The 23,530-nt window shown below is 50.2% G+C and overlaps 1 protein-coding gene across 1 annotated transcript in view; it reads left to right on the forward strand.

The window, feature by feature from the left end:
• LOC308631644 (voltage-dependent T-type calcium channel subunit alpha-1I-like) overlaps positions 1-23,530 on the forward strand; it is a 174,668-nt gene that overhangs the window by 123,429 nt on the left and 27,709 nt on the right. The window contains 5 exon segments of the mRNA XM_081263025.1: positions 11,600-11,709; positions 12,970-13,285; positions 14,572-14,664; positions 17,021-17,333; positions 19,372-19,790. Of these exon segments, the coding sequence (XP_081119151.1) occupies positions 11,600-11,709; positions 12,970-13,285; positions 14,572-14,664; positions 17,021-17,333; positions 19,372-19,790 (1,251 nt within the window).

Here is a 23,530-nt window from a genome sequence, read left to right on the forward strand (position 1 = left end):
AAAAAAAAGAAAAAAAAATATAGAGAGGAAAAAAATCCTTTTTGGAATAGTAACAGAAAAAAATTCAATCCTCATTTACTGCTGAATATTTGAAGTTGCTATTTGGTCCTATACTAAAAGAATTAATCAAATTTGGGGATAGAGTGGTATATAAAGTCTAGAAAAAAACTAGTAATTTTTCAATGTAAAGTTTCTAAAGCAATTTTGCTATTACACAGACTCTTAAGAACAAAATGCTCTTTTGTGGTCAGATTGTGGAGTTACATCAATTACTTGAAGCACAGAATTTGTTTTCTTAATATTAGTTAGGGAACCAAAACTTTTCAGAGCAAAGAATATCAGAAAAGTTTAAGGGATTCCCAGAAAAAAATGGGTTTGTGGCCTGGTTTGGGGTAGTAACTGGAAAAATAAAAAAAAATAAAATAAAAAGTGGTAGGGAATACATATTAGAAACCATGTTTGAGTGGTACTTAGTAATAATTGAAGAAATTATAGAATAGGATGACCCCTACTTTGCCCTTAGCAGTGTGCTGTGCCCCCACCAACATGTAAGAAAGAAGTCCTGGGTTTCCTGTGCCCCCAGGGAGTAGGAAGATAGGTAAGCAAAGTGCACCAAGTGGAAGGCCTCTGGGAGCTTCTGTCTACCCAGGAAGCAGGAATCCTAAGGTAACCTCAAATTGACTAAGAAAGGCTCTGAAATAATTATGTATCAATCCCCAAATGACTAAGTTATTACCTGACTATCAAGGCTGGATTTTCTGTTAAGATTAGCAATGTGTATTCCTTAGCAGAAACAGAGAAAGAAAATAAGAGAAATAGTTTCCCTTTTTTCCTACTCTGTTTCTCATAAGCAAAGCATCCATGCTTATGGTGAAAATAATCAATTATTTGGTATTCTGGATAAACGATTACAGAGAAGAGGTGAGGAAGCTGAGTAGCACAGGATGTGAGCTACCATGGTTCAGCAACAGTGCCTTCTCTATACAGGAAGGGCTGCTGCAAAGCCCTGGGAAACAGAGATGACTAAAGCACTATTATAAGGCAACTACCTATTTCTTAAACTCTTTCTTTCTCATTTGCTGATGACCAAAGTCCTCTATTCTTAGTTCCATCCTCAGATTTCAGTCTCACAGCCTTGCCTTTTGGTAATTTAAAAAATTGGAAAGAATCAAAGCGGTGGCAGTTAGCACAACACATTGCAAAAATAAAACACCATGCTTAGAGTGAGAAATCAGAATATCAATTGAAATTCTAGGGGAGTTTAGGGCAAGAGATATCCTAAAGTTAACCTAACTTAAAAACTGTCCACTGAGACACAGGGATAGCTAGGGGCATGGCAATAATTTGAGTAAAAATCTAAAGTGGGTAACACAGTATGTTATGGAGATCGTTTATGGACATATGAATTTTGGAGTCCATCCAAGTAGGAAACTATCTATATTGTCATATAACAATGAGAACCATGCAGGGGAGCTCGGCTAGCCCTCAGAGGAAATTTCAGTGAAGAGAGAAGAACAATGTCTTCAGCTGATGCTGACCTAGACAATCCCTTAGCTTTTTTTCAATTCACGTTCTTTACATGTAAAATAAAATGATTATACTATAAGCAAACTAATTATATTATATATCTAATAGTTTATTTTAAATATTAAATGATAAGATAGGTACAACTGATTTATGGGTGTCAATATTGTACCTTGCTATTTTGCTGAATTGATTTGTGAGTTCTAGAAGCTTTCTGATGGAATTTTTGGTGTCTTATAAATGTCACCAGCAAATAGAGATAGTTTGAGCTCTTCTTTTTCTATTCTTTTCAACCTTTAATTTCCTTCTTTTACCTTATTGCTCTGGCTAGAGTTTCAAAGACTGTGTTAAGTAGAAATGTTGAAAGAGGCCATTCTTGTCTTTTTTCAGATTTTAGAGGGAATTCTTTCAGTTTTTTTTTCTCCTTTTAGAATGATGTTCACCTATGTTTGTCATATATAGCTTTTACAATGTTGAGGTGTGTTCCTACAATCGCTGGTTTCTATACTGTTTTGAACCTGAATGCATGCTATATTTTGTCAAATGCTTTTTTCTACATCTATTGAGACAATCATGTGATTCTTTTAAGTCTATTTATGTGGTGGATTACAATTATTGATTTCCATATGTTGAACCAACCTTTCATCCGTAGGATGAAAGCCACTTGATCATGGTGCACTATCTTTTTAATGTGTTTTGTATGCAATTTGCCAATATTTCATTAAGAGTTTTTACATCTATATTCAGGGATAGTGGTCTGAAATTTTCTTTCCTTGATGTGTCTTGGTCTGGTTTTTATATCAGGGTAAAACGAGCTTCACAGAATGAGTTTGAAAGGGTTCCATTCTTTTCTATTTTGTGGAATAATTTAAGGAGGATTGGAGTTAATTCTTTTACATCAGTAGTCATTTCTGAGAAGCACTAATCTATGCAATACATCAATCTTTTGATTAGGACAAAATCCACTTAGAAATATTTCAAAAGTATAATTCCTTAAACATGCAGTTAGACAACTGGCTCATGTTAAGTTGAATGAAGTGATAATTCTTTTAATTGCCTAATGATGGTTCTAACTGTTATTACAAGAAGTTAGATGGAGAAAATTAGAATGGATTCTACCTTTACAACCAAGAAGCTGTGCATTCATCTGGAATTTCTCAAAGTTATGTTTATAGAAGGTACAACAGAGAAAACTCCAGAGACCTCTGGATCTCCTCTCCATGTCCTGCTCATTCAAGGCCCCATGAGGACACCTGAGCCAAAAAATATTCTGTGGTAAGCAATGGTTTGCTTAGGTACCATTACTTGTACATGGCAGTTTTTTTAAAACCCAGACCCATAGCAAACTGAGAGGCACTAAACTTCTTTCCTGGCTTCTAGAATTTTGTTCTTTCCAGTGTACCCTCAGTTATACAGGGGTCAATAGACAAGTCTTATTATTGCTCTAAGTGGTAAGGAGAATGCTATCTTGTGTTCAGTTGATATGGAGAGGAATGTGTTAGAATTTTTCTTATTTGAAACCTCTTGTATTTTGTGTGTATGTGTGTGTGTGTGTGTGTGTTTTAATTGAATCTCTCCTTAAATTTCAGATTTAAAATGAAGCATTTATTTCATGATCAAATATTTAAGATCTTTTCCTTTTCCTTCACATAGCCATCTTTTTTCTCTCTCAATGTGATAATTACATATTTAATAGTATGATAATATGCAGTTCCAGGTTCCTTTGTAATTATTAGGATTTTATCATTGATAAATGTAATTTTTCTATTACAAAACCTATATATTCCTTTGTAGATTCTTCTGGCAAGTGACTGAAAGTATTATATGATGGTACAGCAAAGCACATATAATCTTATTTGAAAAGAAAATCTTATTGACACATTCAGAAGATCTTTGTAAGGGAGCAGCGTATTTCTGTAAGTGAATGAATTACTAATAAAGATTAAAGCAAAAATACATTAGCATGCAGTTTCCTTTTATCGTGGTAAAATTTATGCAAAGATCATATAATCCAGCTGCAATGCTTCAAATGAAAGTTAATTAGCTGTTATTAATATGTGATGATATTAATCAGAGGCTTCAGCTTGCCATTATTTTCTGTACCACTAATATATAAGGTGGCATTGTATTTAAGATTTGTGCTGTTAGAAATAGTCCTCGTCATGTCACTGTATTCAACATATTCAGTAAAGAAAGGTAAATTTCCAATTGTGATCCTCTTTTTGTCAGGAACATTAAGAAGATTCAGCAAAGGAATCAAACACCCACTAAACTACTGCACCCTTTTCAAACATATAAAAGAGAAATCGTGTAGGTAGTGCAAAATTGTCAACACTGAAGACCTAGAAGCACTAACCTACAAGACAAGAAGAAGTGAATATCTGTAGATAAACACCTTCTCCAAGCTCCTCAGTGAAGATAATATAAAAACTGTTTAGAATAGAACAGGCCTCTTTAATTTAGACTAAGTCATTTTTCTCATGAAAAATACAAATGTTCCTTGAAGAAAATTACTTCCGAATACACTGCTAGATTTGTACTTATAGATTTGCAGTGAGGAGATAAGATCTAGTTCATATGTGCAACCAATACCTAAGTGGCATGCTTTTAATAGAAAAAGGACAATAGCCTAGCATCACTAATGACCTGTATTTACCACATTGAGATATGCATTTTAAAAGTTAATTTTCTCATTAAGTCTCAATCTCATTTACTAAGTAAAGTGAACATGTCATCTTAGAATCTTTATCAAGTATAAATCTCTATTTGAAGTCAATTAATATCAGGGTCTTGTTCATATTTGAATTCTTACATAAAACAGAGATCTAGTTGCAGCAGCATGTTGAGTATGGATTTACACTCAAACTCAATTAAAATCTGTATGTAATTTGATTTTTTTTATTTGAGTTTATAATGCCTAGACTGCTCAGGAACTTATAGGCAATGTGCCCCCATGTCCAGCCTTGATTTTTAAAGATTATGCAAAATGCTATTCTAAATGTCTTCATATCATCTTAATCAATGATGCTAATTATTTTGTCAGAAATGTTCATTACAGAACCAAAATTATTTATCAAATCTAAGACTGTGTTCTAGGATGATAGCAAGAATTTGGTTGCTTCTAGAATTGGGGCAGATTTGGATTTAATATAAAGTGAATGGACTTATGATACTTAAGTTTTTTTATCCTGAGTGATATTGACAGAAGTATAAAAAAAACTGGAACTTCTAGATTACCTCTTACAAACCTGGTTGATACTTTCTTTGTTATAAAAAATAATGTGTGAATGTTACCACGTAGTCATGTGTGTATGAACCACTGTGAATAACTTGAAAGAAAGCCATTTTCCAAATACATAGGCTTTCTGTTAGATACAAATAATTTTTCTTGAATTAAACAATGCCAAGCCATCTTTGGAAATATAAAGAAGTAAGCTAGCCATTGTAGTGTATCTTAATAGTTGCTGAGATAGATTCTAGTTTTTACATATAGATGCAATTGTAAGAATAAAGGAGACCAAAAAAGCTGCTTGGAAAAGGCAAAATGTGAGTTGAAATTTGAAAGTGACAGCCAGGCAAGGGAAGAGGAAGGAGAGGAGGGTCCAAGACTATCTTCTAAAACAAGGAAATAATATTTGATAAAGAAAAACAATGGCACAAATAGAAGATGCCTGGGTACTTACTAGAGTGTCACTGGAGTCAGAGAAGGTAAAGACAGGGGGAGGAACATCTGGGGAATTTGTAGAAACAAAGTGAGGGTTAGTAAATTCATTATGCACAATGTGGGGCATATCTGCCTCCTGCTGCTATGGCAGACTATCAATAGATTGCAGAACCCTTTCTCACTAAGCCTCCTTACAGTCTAATAACTCTCAGAGGAATGTTACAGACATTCTCAATCAATTTATCAAGATAACCTATAAGGGCCAGTTCACATATGCTATACAAAGTTATATGGAAGTATCCTAAAGACAATAGAAAAACAGTCAAAGTTTAAAAATAGATGATTTGCAAGATCAGCCTATTGTTTTAGAAAGATCATTGAGATTAAAGTGTGAAGAATACATTTGAAGGATATTTAGGGGCTGAGTATCCTGTATCCTCCACATGCTCCCAATATGTACTTATTGAAGCTATAACCCCAGTACTTAAAAATACAACTGTATTTGTGTATAGTCTTTCTGTTAGATGCAAATCATTTTACAAGAGGTCATTAAAATTAAATTAGGTGATGGGGTGGGCTTTAATCCAATCAGACTGGTGGCTTAGAAGAAGAAATTTGCTCATACAAAGAAGCACCGAAGGTACATCTGATGGAGGACAGACTCTGTAAATAGGCAGGATGAGGATAGCCATCTGCTAGTCAATAGAACCCTGAACACACCTTGAACTTGGGCTTCTAGTCTCTGGAACTGTGAGAAAAGATTTCTCTCATTTAAGACACCTACGATATCGTCATTTGTTATGGCAGCTCTAGAAAACTAAGGAAATAGGGGTAATGCCATTAAAAATAACCATTTTGGAGGTTGTTCCAGTAACACAGGGGAGAAAAGATGAAAACCAAAATTTGAGGCTGTGACAAGAGGAAGGGCAAGTGCTGGCTGATGCTGCAGGTGTAGCTCAGTGCCAGAAAAAACAACTGTTTCTTAGAATTCCAAAGAAAGGGAAGATGAAATTATCTATGAGTTGCAAGATAGAATCAAGCCAAGAATAACTCAACCCAATTTTGACAAGACAGAGAGAAAGTTGCTAATGTAAGTATGAACTGCATCATCACATCCTTTGAAGTAAGATTTCAGGGATTTGGAAACACTGAACTGCAGCTTTTGGACTCACCTTGAAACCTCAGCTTGATGCATAAAGTGCTGCATTTGGAGGTCTCTGCATTGCAGAAGTGTCACACAGATTTACCAGGATATTTATGATGAGGTATCTGAAGAAGTCATGTATATTTTAGTGTACAAATTAAACTAGTTGAGGGTAGGAATAATAATTAGTACCTCTCAAGCACTTCCATGATATACATATTTTATCTTCATTTGTAAACATACAAATTAAAGCACATAGAAGCTAAAACCTTGTTCCTGGCTGCACAGTTAGCAAGCCACCAGGCTGCTTCCAAGCCAGTTTATTTCCTCTGTCTGTCACTTTTCTAAAGTTCAATAGAGTCGAGAGAATTTGTGAATACTGGTGTTTGAAGGAAATACCTTGCAAAGAGAAAAGAACACCAAAAATAAATAAATTTTATCCTTCTCAAAAATGTTGCATGGAGTTGCTCTTACATAAATGTGCTAAGAAATGAATAGCTAGACACATAGATGCAATTCACAGAATAACAAAATAACCACAAACAGTGACAATGTTTTATGAGTGACTTTATAATACAGTTAGCTTATAAAATGTCATTATTATTATTATAATTATTATTTTTGGTACTGGGGGTTAAACACAGGGTCTTGTGCATACGATTGAATTACATCCCCAGCCCAAAAGTCCCTATTATGAAGTCAATGAAAAAAAAATAGTGCATAGTTATTTGACTTAAAAGAAGGAAACTAAATGATAATTAACTTAAGCTTTTAAATTGATGCTTTAAAAAGACTATTTTAAATTTATTCAATATGACTACAGGGCTGCTACCTCCAGAGCAGATAAGATGCAATAAGAATTTAGTCACATGGTACATTTTACTTTACACATAAGGATCCTGGAGCCTCCTAATCATATATATATATAAAAAAAAAAACATCAGAATCACTACCAAGAATCCGTTTGGCTGTGTCATTACCTTAGAAATAGGAACTCTGCAGCCCATGGATGAAAGTGACAGCTATTGTATGTGGCATGAAACAGTAAAAAATGGAAGAAAGAAGCCAGACTGACAGCAGCAGCAAAGAAAAACCCTCATGAGGACATGTGTACACCTTGCCCCACCCACTGAGCTCCCTTCAGGAAAACTCTTTGCTTTCCATTTTACCCATCTTAAATCAACCTACATTTTATTTTTATTTTTTAAAGAGAGAGTGAGAAAGGAGAGAGAGAGAGGGGAGAGAGAGAGAGAAAGAGAGAGAGAATTTTTTTAATATTTATTTTTTTTTTAGTTCTCGGCGGACACAACATCTTTGTTGGTATGTGGTGCTGAGGATCGAACCCGGGCCGCACGCATCCCAGGCGAGTGCGGTACCACTTGAGCCACATCCCCAGCCCTCAACCTACATTTTAAAGAGCAACCAAAAGTTGATTGCTCCAGTGTCAATATATTCTTTAGTATTTTAGAATAATTACCTTGCAATCTGCATCTGGGTTTACCTTGCAAACTGCATCTGGGTGCCAGCCCTTCCATTGATGACACTGATAACCTTTAACTGAAACAACTGGTGGTTAGATAGGGAACTTTCCAAGTACACTGTAAGCTGAATTGATACAAAATTGCTATTGTGTTGTATAACAAATCATTTGTTTGAAGCACTGCAAAATAAGTTAGTAAAACCAAACAATAAAAATGGAAAATGGAATGGTTTGCCTTGAACAAACAGAGTAAGCTGCACAAACAGAATAACAAGTAGAACTCATTGATAAAATAATATATTTTTGCGTATCACTTCTCAGATTTTGGAACACTTGAGAATATATATATATATATATATATATATATATATATATAAAACTTTGGTTTAGTAGAAATTAGAAATCAGACTTTATTACTCAATCTCCAACATCCAGAGGGGTTCCAGAGGATTCAGTTTTTAAGTCTGATGAGTATTATCTGTAGTTCATACTCCAAAACCATAGTTGATGATAATAATCGTAATAGTACTTGTTATTGATTCAAAAATACTAATGGAGTCAAGTATTGTGCAAAGCAATTAACATCTACTGTAGCTCATACTGCAAACAACTTCTCAAATTATGCATTGTAAAGGAAGAACTGAACTGCTGAGGAGCAGTTTAAGTAGTAAACTAGATCCCCAAACAGGATATTTAAGTTGACATTAGGTCACAGCAATTCACAAATAACTATCATAATGAACTGAAGAATTTTTAAATGCATTTTTGCATTTAGCTCAAATGGTGATTCTCAGCATCCCATCTCCACCCTAATTCTTATTATCATATCCAAGGTGGCATCTGAAAATACATGCCTTTAAATATTCCTCCAAGTTGATCCTGTTGTGTGTAGTCAGGTTCAGACTTGGTGTTACAAGTTGCTCTTGATTTTAGATTGCCCTAGATGGTATGGCAGAGGAAATAGGCTTCCAGGGGAAAGAGATGAGACCCATTAGGAAATTACCTATGAGGAACACTCATGTGATATTTTTGTTGAAAATCTCTGATTATGATAGGTGTAGTACTTCTCCAAATGACAATTTCATCATTGTAATGAATTTTTAAAACTTCAGATTACTTCTTATGTTTACAAATAATTGTGCCTACGCATTTGTTTTTCAAAATAAAAGAGTCCCTGTTCTAATTTTATAGCCTCCTTAATTCACTCTAAATCCACACAAACACACTGCATAAGAACCTACACAATAGAATATTACTCAGCAATAAAAGAGAATAAAATCATGGCATTTTCAGGTAAATGGATGGAGTTAGAGAAGATAATGCTAAGATAGCCAATTCCAAAAAAATAAATGCCAAATGTTTTCTTTGATATAAGGAGACTTATTAATAGTGGCATAGGGAGAGGGAGCATGGGTGGAATAGATGAACTCTAGATAGGGCAGAGGGGTTGGAAGAGAAGAGAGGGGGAATGGGGTTAGAAATTATGGTGGAATGTGATGATCATTATTATCTAAAGTACATGTATGAAGACATGAATTGGTGTGAATATACTTTGTATACAACCAGAGATATGAAAAATTGTGCTCTATATGTGTAATAGGAAGTATAATACATTCCACTATCATATACAAATTTTAAAATAGAAAAAAAAAAGAACCTGTGAATGTGTGATATTTTCTAAAATCCTGGGGAGAAGAAGGTCATGCAGAATATAGAGCTGGCAGGAACAATTTACAGCTAAGGAAGGAGAGAAACTTGAGCAAGACCAAGAGTTCTAAAGAAAGATATAATGTTTCCTATGATATTCTACAATTTTGTGGTATGATAGCAAGATCAGGAAGGAAAGAGTTCCACTCCAGTAAGGACACAGTTCTTAAGGCAGCAAATGAATAACTGGAGAAAATAGGAATATTGCTATTTTGTTCTTGGGACTGAAGTATATTTATCACTGATGCACCAGTATTATGTTTAGAGTACCCTGACATATTGTATAGTAGGTGGGCCAAGTGTGTGTGAGGAGCGTCGGCAAAGCAGAAAGCATTTCTGAAAGAACCCCTGATTTAGGGTTTCCCTAAATAGCACTGAAGTAACCAACCACCAAGGGGACACAGCACCCTGGAGGCTTGCTCTATTTTGTCCCCAATCAGACATTAGTATAATTGCTGTATAAAGTAAACGTGAGCTTAGAGCTTCCCACACCTGGAGCCCTTTCCTTGCTCTCCTGGACTGGCCTCTTGGACCTTCCTTCCAGAATCATTTTCCTGTAGAAATGGCCCCAGTGAGGGTCTCCACTCCCTGAGCTCTGTCTGAAGATGTCTTCATCTTCTTGAAAGGTAGAGACCCTGGGTGGACAGTTACTGACTGTGTATTTTCATATCCGATGCTGTTTCACTTCTAAGCTTCTGGCCTCTGTTCTCACTGCTGAGACATTTGCCTTCAGTCTAATATGCATGCATTTGTAGAAGATTTGTCTCTTCTCTCTTGCTTCTTTTAAAACCTTCCTTTTGCTATCCTACATCACCATGATGGGTCCAATTATGGCTTTTTTTAAAAAAAACAAAAATAAAGTTTCTTGTTTGTGCTGTCTAAACTGAAATTCTGGCAATTCTGGAAATTTCTCAGCCATCATTGTCTTCTAGCAATTCTGGAAATTTCTCAGCCATCATCTCTTTGAATAACAACTCTCACCCCATGCTCTCTTCCAGCTTCAGGAACTCCAAGTGGATTTGTGTTCTTTCTTCTCACGCCAACCTCCTCCTCTCTCTCACCTCCACTCCATATTTTTCCATGTTTTTCTTCTGTCCTGTGTTATACATCCCAGGAATAGCTTCAGCTTCATTGCTCAGTCTGCCAATTGCCCTCCAAACTGAATCTCTGGCTGTCTAACACGTCCATTGAATTTCCCATTTCAGTTCGTATATTTTTCATTTCTAGGAGTTGTACTGGACTTTTTTTCCTATCTCTCTGACCACTTTCAGAATATATTTTTCTGTGTCTACATTCTCATTTTTAAAATTTAACAATTGTTTACCTTCTTTTTATTTCTGATCATTCAGACATCTGAAATCATTTGATGTTATCTTCATTTCACACTTGGCTCAGAGAGGTGAGGTCGCTTGCCCGAGGGCACACAGCATGTAAGTTGCAGTCAGCCAGCAGAGGCTGTGGGTAACCTCAGAGGAGGGGTGGGAGGCATGGCTGAGCTGCAGTGGGAGAAGGAGGTCTGGATGGTGGCCACGGGGACAGGCATGGGCTGCCTGGTGCTGTGTGAGAGGCTGGTCATCTGAGCTGGGGTCTGGACACAGGCGCAGCTGCCCCAGCTTCCCTGGGCTGAGGCAGTGGTGCTGGCAGAGAGCTCTGAGGGGATGCCTCAGGTGAGAGTCGGGGGCCAGGGAGGGCAGGGACCCGCCAGGCGGGCCATGTGTCCAGTTCTAGTGAGCCCTCCCCACCTGCACTCAGGCCCAGGGACTCTGCTTTCTGGGCGGATCCATGGTGGCCGTGACTCTCAGAACCTCTGCTGACAGGTTTTCAAGAGTGACTAATGCTCAAAAGGAGAACCCAGGCTGGAATAAAATATTTGCAGTACATGTGTCCACCAGGGGCTCAACTCTGCAGAATCTGTGGAGTCACGACAGGTGCCAATGATCAGATCTAAAAATGGCCCCCGAGAGCTCAGCAGAAACTTCACAAGGGGCAGGCACGCGGCCGATGGATGTGGAAGGGCGTTCACTGCTGTCCTTCAGGGACAACGCATACTCAAACCACAGATCCCGTGACACCCCGCTAGACGGCTAAGCTCAGGGCTGACAGTGCCCAGTGCCACCGGCCGTCGGCGCCCTGGACGCCCACACTCTGCTGGTGGAGACTCTGTGCAGCTCTGCGGAAGGGCAGAGCCCGGTGCAGCCTCAGCCGGCAACTCCGCCCCTGAGCATTTGCTCAAAAGAAAGGGCGGCTTAGATCCACCAAGGACGTGGGCAGGAATATTTATAAGGCACAAGAGCCACAAACCCAGGAGCGACCCAAATGCATAGCTGCATAAATTAGTAGCCGCACAGTCACTCAGTGGATTCACTCCCAGAAACAAGGACGAAGGCACTGCTTTCCCACTCTCTGGCCCTGTCTCTCGATGGGCAGCGTCTCTTTGTTCAAGAGTGACATCCAGTTCACCGGCATTCTTTAGCCTTGCCCTGTGTCCTAGCCCAAGGTCCCGAAGCCCATTCTCCCTGGCTGCTTTTAGAAGCTACCCCTTAAATCTTCCGTCTCCAGTGGCTTTGTGTCCGCTGGGTGGCTGGGGGGACATCAAGATGTGCTGATGCACTTAATGGGCCTTCAGTTGTCCTAGGACCGATCACTGAAAAGTCCAGCTGTCCCCAGCGATGCCTTATTAGAGTCGGTGACAGGATGCAGTGGGTGGGGTGTCATCTGTTGACTGTTGCCAAATGGCCCCGCCAGGGTTGTGTGGTCTACACACCATTCACAGTGCACACACATGTGTGCTCACACTTGCAGCATCCTCGGTCCTGACCGGAGCCGGGCGGTGGGTGCGGGTGATTTGGAGGTGGTTTTTCTTGGCTCTGCGGCCTCTGGTCCCGACAGGACTCACAGTGTGCAGGTGGAGTTCATTGCCGTCTTAGGATGGTTTCCCTCCATCGTCCTGCCAACCCCGCCTTGGTGTGCTCCCACTGGGTGACCCCGGGCTGCTGGCAGGTCCACGGAGAAGAGCAGGCCAGGACCCCATGGGCTTGGGGGGGCTAGTCCTTAGCCCCATGGGCTCTGTGTCATCTCTGGTCCCCGAATCCAGAGCAGAGGAGGGGCTGGTGCAGGGGCACAGGGGTGAACTACCCTTGTCTGCTGGGCTGGTGAATTCAGCGTGCGCTTATTGAGCACCTACTATGTGCCGACCCAACAGCCTAGGGGCCCAGGGCCCGGAGGCCTCCCTGGGGAGCTGGGCTTAGCTGCTCCAGCAGCCCTAATGGAGGTCTATGCTAGGCACGGTGAGGTCGCAGGGAGTCGGGGACAGTTCCCCAGGGGAGGGGACGCTCTCAGGGGATTACAGTGGGACTGAGGGCCAGCCTGCCCCGGCGTGGCCTTCCCTTTCCTGTCCTCCTGGCAGTGACCCCTCCCCTCCCTCCTTTGACCTGCCCTCACTGTGGACAGACAAGGGGACGTGGCCCTGCCCCCCTACTACCAGCCAGAGGAAGACGACGAGATGCCCTTCATCTGCTCCCTGTCTGGGGACAATGGCATCATGGGCTGCCACGAGATCCCCCCGCTCAAGGAGCAGGGCCGCGAGTGCTGCCTGTCCAAGGACGACGTCTCCGACTTCGGGGCGGGGCGCCCGGACCTCAACGCCAGCGGGCTGTGCGTCAACTGGAACCGCTACTACAACGTGTGCCGCACGGGCAGCGCCAACCCCCACAAGGGCGCCATCAACTTTGACAACATCGGTTACGCCTGGATCGTCATCTTCCAGGTGAGGTCTTCAGGCCCGCGGCCACCGGAGCCGCTCCACCCAGCAGGTGTTTGCCACCCGGTCTCCCTGGAACCTGCCCGGCCTGCGGGCACCACAGGTGCCATTGTGCCCGTCTCACAGGCAGACAGACTGACAAATGGCCAGATGGGGACTGGCCCGGCCGCCTGCAGAGTCTGTGCCGTGCAGTCCCAGGTTCCGGAGGCAGAGGTGCCGGCTGGGAGGTCCCCACAGAGGGCAGGCAGGACACACGTGCGGTCCTTGGAGGACTGGCCAAGGCTCGCAGTGTCCCCTGGGGTGCGTGGGAGGAAGGACATTCCTGGTGGGGTGACAGCAGAGATCAGCTTGTCCCGTGTCAGTGGAAGCCATGTCCCATCATGTGACCCAGTGCACACACCTGCCCTCCCAAAGCCACGGTAGCCTGCCTGGGTGGCACGGTTGGCCCTGGCTGACCCCGTACCTGTCCTCTGCAGAGGGTGTTGCGGGGTTTGTTTGTGGAATGGGGCTGAAGGACCTTAGATAGCTGCTCAACCTCTCTGTTTCTCGGTGGTTCCTTGTCTTTATAATGGGTATGACCCCAGGCCCCTCATGCTGGGTACTGGGAATAGGCCAGGTGACGGGCAGGAGGCAGCCCATGCTTGGTGGGTGCTCAGTCAAGACTCAGCTCCTGCTGTCCTCAGGAGGGATGTGGCCGGCGCGGGCAGAGCAGGGAAGCCTGTAGCCATGAGGAGCAGGAGCATGGGGCTGGGAATTCAGAGCTGCGGGCCGTGTTTTGGGGCCGTGTCTGGGCTTTGCCAGGGACAGTCACACCCCAGAGCTGGTCTTTCTTGAGGCTGCCCCTCTCCCTCTCTGGGAAGACGTCGGGTGGGGCAGGGGAGACAGTCCCACCAGCCTCGTCCAGTGCACACACTTGGGCTCCAGTGAGCCTCACCCGAGCCGTTCCCCGGGGCCTCTGCCGTCCCCGTGTACGAAGAAGCAGCTGAGGCCCCGGGTGGGCCAGTAGCCCAGTGATGAGGTAGAGCTGGGACCCCTGGGCTCCTGCTTCCCAGCCCGCCTGCCCTGGCACGGTAGCCAGAAAACGGGGTGAGGTCTAGAGTGAGCGGGACCAGGATTGAAGTCCCGGCTCTAGTACTGCCTGGCTGTTTGACGTTGGGCAAGTGTCCTCACCTCTCTGAACCACCGTTTCCTGGTCTGTATCGCGTGGATGGAGAGGCTGCCCTACGAGGGCGGTGTGTCCGCGTCCTGGTGCACATGAGGCTCTCCCCTCTCGCCCTCGGTGCCGGCTGCAGGTGATCACCCTGGAAGGCTGGGTGGAGATCATGTACTACGTGATGGACGCCCACTCCTTCTACAACTTCATCTACTTTATTCTGCTGATCATAGTAAGTGTCGGGAGCCAGGGCTGCTGGGCTGGCTCAGGACACACGGACCAGGGGAAGGGGATGGGAGGAGGGGAGGCAGCAGGAGGGGATATTTTTAAACTCGGCTGACTGGGGTGATTGACAGGCGCGTCAGGGGCGGTGCTGGAAGCATCTGTCACTTCTGAGGGCCTTTGTTTCTCACTCCTGGGCGTTGGACCCACCGTGGCTCCTGCTTGGCTTCTCTGCCATGTGTCTCTGGGAACACATCCTTCTCATGACCTTAGCTGTAGGTGTGGCCCCAGGATGGTGCTTTTCAAGGGCCCCGGCTTGTCCCTGTTTTCCTGGGACAGGAAGACACAATCTCCGAAACCAAAGTGTGGGGCCACTAGCAGAGCAAGGTTTGGAAAGAGGCACATGATCCTGGTGACCGTGGGGAGGGCCCTCCGCCTCTCAGGCAGCTCTGCCCCCTGGGATGACCAGGAGACGAGGCTCTGTCGGCCCTCGTAGGCTGGCCCTTCTGCTTGTCCCCACAGTGTCCCCAGAGCAGGCTCGTCCACCTGTCATGCAGCTTCAACCACGGCACAGTCCCCAAAATGTCAAGGTGATTTCACTCCCGGGAGGTGCTGCTCACTCCCCGCCACTGTGGGGCCGGTCCTCTGGCCTCTTGGTGGTGGGAGGGGGCATGCTTGGCCCGCTGGGGCACCCCCATCCTGAGCTGGGGGTCAGGGCACTGGCAAGTGACCCAAGATGCACCTGCTCCTGGCTTAGCTGCAGTGCTATCCTGGGGAGGCCAGGGCCTTGGACCCAGGAGACCAGCCACACAAGAGAAAGGGGCCCAGCCTGGTCAGCTCTGCTGTCCACTCACCAGAACAATCAGGAAGGCCCACCCACACCAGGCCGGAGCCCAGTGCTGGGAAGGGAGGGGCGGTTCAGCCAGGCTGGGGGGAGCCTCCTGGCCTATCTCTTAGGTGCCATGGTGGAGGGAAGCCCCGGAGCCCTCCCCCACCCAGGGGAGGCTGGGGACATGGGAGGGTCCCTGAAGGAGATGCTAGAATTGAGCCTTAAAGGCCTTGGGTGTCGAGCAGGGGAGAGCCTCTGGATGGGAGCCCTGCAGGAGGAGCGCCATGGAGCTCGGGGCGGTAGAGGAGCCGGAGTTCCTGAGGGGCTGGAGAGGCTGCCCTCTGCTCCTCCGGGGGAGCCAGGGTGGCCCTCGAGCCACTTTATGAAGTCGGCATGTGACAGCACTTAGCTCTTGGGTCTGGGAAGGCAGAGCCCCAAACCTGCAAACCCCGCACACAGCAGGTGCTCAATAAGTGTGCCCTGCTGCTCTTGCTGCTGCTGTGGAGGGGCCCCAGGTGGTCCCGTCCCAGGGTAGAGCAAGTTGGCTGGGGCCGAGTGTTTTGAGGCACGTGGAGGGTGCAGAGGGCAGAGCTGGACAGACACACCGACGTTCACCCTCGTGCCTGGCCACGCAGGGGCATGAGCTTCGATTCTGAATCCCTGGCCTGGGCCGCACACCTGGAGAGGGCTCCTCAGCCCCAGACAGTCCCCGTCATGCTGAAGGTGGAGGAGAGCACAGGCCAGGGACTGGCCCTTCTGGCCAGTGGCAGCTGGGCTCATTCAGAAGTTCGCAATGTTGGGGGGCTGCACCCCAAAAGCACAGGACACCTCTTGTGCCCAGGATGGCCCCTGAGGGGGCAGGGCCTTAGTGCTAGCCGGCAGCCTATCCCCAACTGTCCCTTCAGGCACAAAGAAAGCCAAAGTCCAGGCTGGAGGGTAGGATTCAGGGCCCAAGTGGTCCAAGATGGGCCGCAGCCTCCCTCCCTGGCCTCAATGCCAGCATGGGGTGTGGCCGGGCCCTGGGGTGTGGCCGGGCCCTCTGGCCTGAGCATGAGCTGGCTTGGAGTGGGCCCCGTGGGGCCTGGAGAGCAGCCTGGGCCACACCTTCGCCTGGAGCAAGGCCTCAGCCTCTTTTCCTGTCCCCATCTGTGTCTGTGCCTCTGTCTCTCTGGGACCCTCCACCCTCCCCTGCTCCTCTCTGTCCCTGTCTCTTCCCCCAACTCAGTGTCACCCATGCCCCAATCCTCCTGAGCCTGTGTCACTCTCTCCTGTGTCCCCCTTGTCCTTGCTCTCTGCTGGCCCCCTGCTGTCCTCCTCCCTCTGTGGGTGTCTCCTGTCTGTCCCCGTCCTCCTCCTCTCTCCACTCTGGCTCCTGTCTCCCCATCTCCATCTCTGTCTCGGGGTCTCCCTGACTCTCTCTCTCCCTCTCTCTGTCTCTTTCCCTGTGTCTTCCTGCTGGCCCCTTCTCCACCTCCACCTCCCCTCCCCTACCGTCCCCTCTGTCCCCGTCCCTGTCCTCTCCTCCCGTTGGTCACAGGTGGGCTCCTTCTTCATGATCAACCTGTGCCTCGTTGTCATAGCGACCCAGTTCTCGGAGACCAAGCAGCGGGAGCACCGCCTGATGCTGGAGCAGCGGCAGCGCTACCTGTCCTCCGGCACGGTGGCCAGCTACGCCGAGCCCGGCGACTGCTACGAGGAGATCTTCCAGTACGTCTGCCACATCCTGCGCAAGGCCAAGCGTCGCACCCTGGGCCTCTACCAGGCCCTGCAGAGCTGGCGCCAGGCCCTGGGCCCAGGGGCACCTGCCCCTGCCAGGCCCGGGCCCCACGCCAAGGACCCCAGGCACTGCAGTAAGTGGCCCTGACACGGTGGGTGGTGGGTGTGCCGCCACCTGGGGACTCGCTGCTGCTGCTGGGTCCCACCTCCCCAGCCCGAGAGAGGTGTTCCAAGGCTCGGGCCGGGTCTTCATTTCAGGGTCAAGCCTTTCCCCTGCGGCCAGGAGCTCCAGGCGCACCTGCCCGGGCCTCGGTTGCTCACCCCAGGGCTCAGCCCCAGCCCTGGGGGACTCCCCTGCGCACAGACCTGGGCCCTGCCCCGGGAGCCGAGCTGGGCAGAGGGGAACGTGATCTGGCCTCAGTCTTGTAGGTCCCCACCCACCAGCCTCCTGTAGCTGTCCCCAGCTACCATTGTGGCTGAGCTGTGAGTTCTGGCACCTGGCACCAAGGTCTGGCAAGGCAGGGACATGTGCCACCCTGTTCTGCCCCTGCTGGGGCCATGTCTCATGCCAAGTGCTGCCGGGTAGTTTGTGGGAAAGGGGCCCCTCACCTGAATCCTGAGAGCGGACACGGTCCCCAGAAGGCGGCAGGCTGGGAAATAGTACCCTGGTTTTCAGATGGGAAAAATAAAGTCCAGGGAGATGAGGGAGTCACTTCAGTGGCCCTGGGTGTCACCCAGTCACATGGAATGTTAGTTACCCGGGGCTTTGCTAAGTGTCCACCTCCAGCTGCGAACACCCCAGTCCCAGGAGGAGGCCAGCAGGGAGGGGAGGGCCCAGCTCTGTCCCCTTTCCTCCCAGCTGGGTGCTGAGCAGTTGGCAGGCCCTGGAACTGTCACCGGAGCAGCGGGGGAGGAGCGTGCCATGTGCTGTTCCCTGTGTGACCCTGACCATGGGGTGGGGTGGGGTGGGGTTAGCCGGCCTCGGCTCCTGGTGGCCATGAGGTCAGCACCCAGGCCCGGCCCTGGGAGGCCGGAGGCAGGCAGGAAAATGCTCCCTCGGAGCTGTGGCCCACCCCCCTGGGATGCCAGCCGCCCGGGTGTGGCCTTGGAGGAGGCTCCAGGTGGCCCGTGGGCTGGCCCAGCCTGCAGACAGGGGAGCTGGGGTCTGGGCAAGGCTGGCACCCGCCTGCTGGAGGACACGGGGAGGGCGTTTACCCCGAGGCCTTCCTGCCGCTGCCGCCCTCTCCCTGAGCTTTCGTGCAGGGGTTCCTTCTAGAGGGGCTGCGGCCGTGCCTGGGCCTGCAGACCTCCTCCCAGGGTGTCCAGGGCTGGGAAGGGCTTTGGCCTGCCCTCTGGAGCTGGGGTGGGTGGTGCTGGGCCCCTGGCTCCAGAGCCAGGAAGCTGACCCAGGGCTCTGTCCAGGGTTGGGAAGCACTTGGAGGCAAGTGCGGAGACGAAGGGCAGCTGTCACGTGTCACAGGCTTCACTTTCCCTTCATTGTTGCCTTTTTTTCTTACAAGAGCAAAGCATGATTATTCTAGAAAAATAGAGAAAAACTTAATTAATGAAGCGCCCAACCAGCCAGAGGGAGGCCTCTCTGCCACCTCTCCTCAGACCTGGGCACGGCCACAGGCCTCCAGTCCAGGCCCCAGGCTGCTCAGGTTCTCCTGGGGCATGAAGGGCCTGTGAGCTGTGGCCCCTGCGGCCCTTCCTGCCTGTCCCCACCCAGCCCTGACTCTCCTGGGTCCGGGTGTCCGGGGGCTTGCAGAGTGAGCCTGCCCCGCCCCAGGCTCCGTCTCCTCCCTCTCCGGGAGACACAGGTGGAGAGCTGAGGAACACCTCAGCCACCTTGGTTGTCCCCTCTCCACACAGACTCTTTCATAGTCACACCCAGTCCCCCAGGCTCTGTGACCAGGACCTGGGAGGGTCTGTTAAGTGACTGGCCCAGCACCAAGGGCAGAAGTGACCAACAGCAGGGACACCTGCCCAGGCCCATCGTGTGTCCGTGCAGGGACGCCCATGGCCTGCTGGTCTCTGCTTCCACCTGGCTCCAGACAGAGCCCAGAGAAGGGAACCGTCACCCCCAGGTGGGACAGGCTTGCTCCAGGCGGACCCTGTGCCCTGGTGGCCAGGCCTGGGGTGGGCACCGACACTGCCTTGTTTGCTTTGCAGAGCTGTGCCCGAGACACAGCGCCCTGGACCCCACGCCCCACACGCTGGTGCAGCCCATCTCTGCCATGCTGGCCTCCGACCCCACCAGCTGCCCGCACTGCCAGCATGGGGCGGGCCGGCGGTCCTCGGGTCCCGGCAGCACCGACTCGGGCCAGGAGGGCTCGGGCTCCGGTGGCTCCAGTGGCAGCGAGGCTGAAGCCGATGGGGACGGTCCCCGGAGCAGCGAGGATGGGGGCTCCTCGGGCCTAGGCAAAGAGGACGAGGAGGAGCAGGTGGGGGCAGTCCGGCTGTGTGGGGACGTGTGGCGGGAGACACGGGCCAAGCTGCGGGGCCTCGTGGACAGCAAGTACTTCAACCGGGGCATCATGATGGCCATCCTGGTCAACACCGTCAGCATGGGCATCGAGCACCATGAGCAGGCCAGTGTGGGTGCCAGGTGTGGGTGGCAGGTGGGGAGGGCAGAAGGTGCCCAGCAGGGGCCCAGGTGGGCCACCCCGTCTGTGCCTGTCTCCTGCTCCTAGCTGGAGGTGGCTTTGGTTCACCCCCAAGGGAGGGGGACGCTGGTGTCTGCTGCCCCAGTGACACTTCAAAGGACAGGGCTGTGCTCTGCACCCATGCCCCTGTCCACAGGCCACCTCTGGGGTGACAGCCTGGACAAGTCCTGGCTCCATTTGGAAAAAGACCAATTTTTGTCTCTTGCTGTCTGGCCGACCTCTGGGGGACAGGTCCCTTAGCCCGCACCCCAAACAAGAGGGCACCCCCCTTGGCAGCTGAGAATGCTGAGGCCCAGGAAGGGGAGTCACTGACCTGAGGTCCCCCAGCCAGCCAGAGGCACAGTCTGAGGCCACCTCCTCACGGAGCCCCCTTGGCCTCCTCATGGCCTTCCTTCTGTAAGACCTGCCCCCCCCCCCCCTCGGTGGCTGCACCCCGTCACCAGCTCCCTGAGCACAGGCTCCATTCAATTTACTTAAATGCGGCCCCTGGGGCTGTCGCCGAGCTGCCTTGAGCTGCTGGTTGCCAGTCTTTCCAGCTTAATTAAGAAGGTCTCCAGGGAGGGCCGCGCAGCTGGAGTGACAGGCAGCTCCTCCCCTGTCCAGCCCAGCCTCCCTGGCCCAGAGGTCGGGTGGGGGGCAGTGCTCCTGGGAAAGGCCCCACCGGGGCAGCTGCCCGCCAGGGTGGGGCCGAGTGTCTGCACCCCTCTGCACCGTCCCTGGGCCACATCCCTGCCAGTGGGAGAGGCCCACGAGTTCATCCTCGGAATTTGGAGAACAGTTCATCCTTGGAACCGGCCAGGGAGGAAGTGCTGACACCCGGGAACAGGCAGATCACACAAGGCAGGGCTGTGGTTGGAGGTGGGCTTGGTGTGCCTGTGCCCTCCTAGGTGACACCACGGCTCCCTCTGCCCCCGAGCCTCAGCCTTGGGCTCAGTCAGGGTCCCTGACCAGTCTCCTCAGGGTCTTCTTGTCTGACCTCCCCCACCCCACCCCTGCTCCTTCTGCCACATCCTGCTGAGCAAAGTTCTTAGCCCGACTCGGGCGCTGCCTTGTTCCTCAGGACAACAGGTGTCTGAAGCCATCACCCGTCTGCCCAGGTCAGCAGGTGGGGGAGGCTGTGCTCAGGTGTAGGGTCCACGCGGGAAACAGGCGCCCTGGCTGCATATCCTCTCCGTCAAAGGGAGGCCAGCTACTCAGCCTCTGCTAAGTGCCAACCTCTGAGCCAGCCTGGTGTCCCTGAGTCCTCACAGCTGCCCTCCAAGTTGGGGTCCTGCCCCTCCCCCACACTTGGAAGGCGGTGCTCAGAAAGGCTAAATTCCTTAGGCAGGGCTTGGGTTCCAACCCTGGCTCTGCAGGGTGACCCTGGGTGAGCCACAGCACCCCACAGACCCCACAGCTGGAGCCTCCATCTTGGTGGCGCATGGGCCCCGTTACGTGGGTAACTACATTACGAAGCCTGGTGCACAGAGGTGCTTGAATCCCACAGGCCGGGAGTCTTGCAGGGAGCCCTGCACCGCAGCCCTGGGTGAGCACACCACCCGCTATCTGGAGCCTCAGAAAGTTAATTAGCTAAGGAAAAAGCGAGGAGGAGGAAGCATTTTTAAAACGTTGTTTTTAAAGCCGCTCGGAGTGGCAGCCATTGTTCGGCTGCTCCATGCAGGGCCTGACCTGGCCGCTGGTATTTTTGCTCCTCTCCCTTGGCTCCCAGACAGTGCTTGGCGGGAAATAATCTGCCCCCAAGTTTATTTTGAGCAGTCCCCGCTGAGGTGGCGCCTGTAGAAAGAGCTGGCCTAGAGCTGAGGGGGGGGGGCGGCTTCCGTGCATCCCCTGGCTGCCTCCTGCTCGCTGGTTCAGGTTCTCCTGGCCGTGGAGGCTGCTCCTTGCAGGGACTGGGCTGGAGGGGACAGGGGTCAGCATGTGTCTCAGGAAGTGGGAGGCGGTGCAGCCCCTGGAGAACCCTGGGAGGCAGGCGGACCCGGCGCATTCTGTGGCTGTGGCTGTGGCTGACCGTGGGTAGGAGGGTCAGGCAGTTGGATTCCTTCCCCATCATCTGATGTGACAGTGTCACAACTCTTCCTTGTGTGACGAGCCAGTCCTGTGGGGCAGGAAGGGTGCCTCAGACCCACTGGGCAGATGGGAGGGAAGGCTCCTGTGGCCTGGCGGCCGTGGGCAGAGCTGGGCCTGAGGTGCTGAGGACAGTGGTGGACAGTCACATTGGAGACGGGTCATGGGTCAGGAGCTGCTGCTCCCAGGACAGTGTGTCTCAGCTTCCCTCTCTTCTGGAACACCAGGGCCATAATTCTTCCCAAGCTGGGCAAGGCTGCCCCCCTGCAGCCTCGGCTGGCCCTAGGGTCTGAAGATGGTTAAGGTGGAGAAGAAAAAACAGAAGATTGTGCTGAAAGGGCAGGGAGCAGGGAGCCTCCCTGGGCTTCGGCTGACCCTGGCCAGGGCGCTGCACTCACGGCTCTGAGTCAGCAGTGGCTCAAGTCCTGCTCTGGCCTCCTGCTGCACCTCCTGTGAAGTCACTGCCAACCCAGGTCGAGGGCGACTCTGGGAGGAGGAGGATAGGGTGGCTCAGTGACTGGCAGTCTGGCCCTGTGGGGGCCTGAGAGAGAGGTACCAGCGTGGGCTGCAGACAGGAAAGGGTCCCGGGTGGGGGGATTGGAGGTGGATTCTGAGGGATGACTGTGAGTCCAGCCAGGGAGACACAGGCACAGGGACCAGGAGCACAGGCATCCCCCGAAGGGCCCTGAGTCCTTGAGGAGATGAGCCCAAGGTACAGGGCAGACGGCCCAGGGGCCAGGGTGGCGCTCACCCACAAAGGGCCTCGAAGCCAGCTTTATCTTTGGAGCAGTGGGGAGCCATGGAAGGCTCGTTGGCCTGGGAGTGACATGTCCGGGCTGAGCTGGAGCCTGTCAGAGAAGTGGGCAGGTGAAGGCCCCTGGGCTGTGGGGTGGGGCGGGGCTAAGGGAGAGGAAGCTTCAAGATCTGACTCCACCACTGCCTGGCCGTGACCCTGGCAGTCACTTCTCCTCCTTGAGCCTCAGGTTTCCTTCCTGTAAAATGGGGGCAGTATAAGGTGGTTCAGTTTAGACAAGAGGATGCAACCTGGCCTGCGGGAAGCTGCACGGATCGCAGTGGCCATTATCATCAAGGGGCTGCGCTGGGCTGCAGGGGCTCCTGGCCAGCTGAGAGGCCTCTGCCCACGCTCATATCTACCCTGCAGAAGTGACCAGGGGTGGGGCAGCCTGGGGCCACCAAGCTTGGCATCTAAGCAGGAGGTGCTGGCCCCTGCCGCCACCTGGAACCTCTGTCAGCTCTTCCACTGGGTGGGCAGAGCCATCTCCAGTGGCCCCTCCACTGTCTGCCTCTCTCCCGAGTCTCTCTCTGTCCATCTCTGTCCATCTCTGCCTCCCTTCCTGCACCACCCCCTTGACATCTCCCCGCTGGGTGTCTAGTCATCAGTCTGTCTCCTCCAGCCTGCCTCTCCGGGATGAGTGTGCTCCACAGTGATGGATGGTCCATTAGACAGATTCACAGGTGTGCGCCGCCGCCGAGAAACAGCTGCTGCAGGGGCGGAGGGAGGGGAGCCGGTGACCTTTCCGGGAGCCGCGCTCCTGGCAGGGTTTGCAGAAGCTCTTGTGGCGTGTGTGGCCGGAACCGTG

Source organism: Spermophilus citellus (assembly GCF_964194105.1).
Source record: "Spermophilus citellus genome assembly, chromosome: 12".
Taxonomy (NCBI): domain Eukaryota; kingdom Metazoa; phylum Chordata; class Mammalia; order Rodentia; family Sciuridae; genus Spermophilus; species Spermophilus citellus.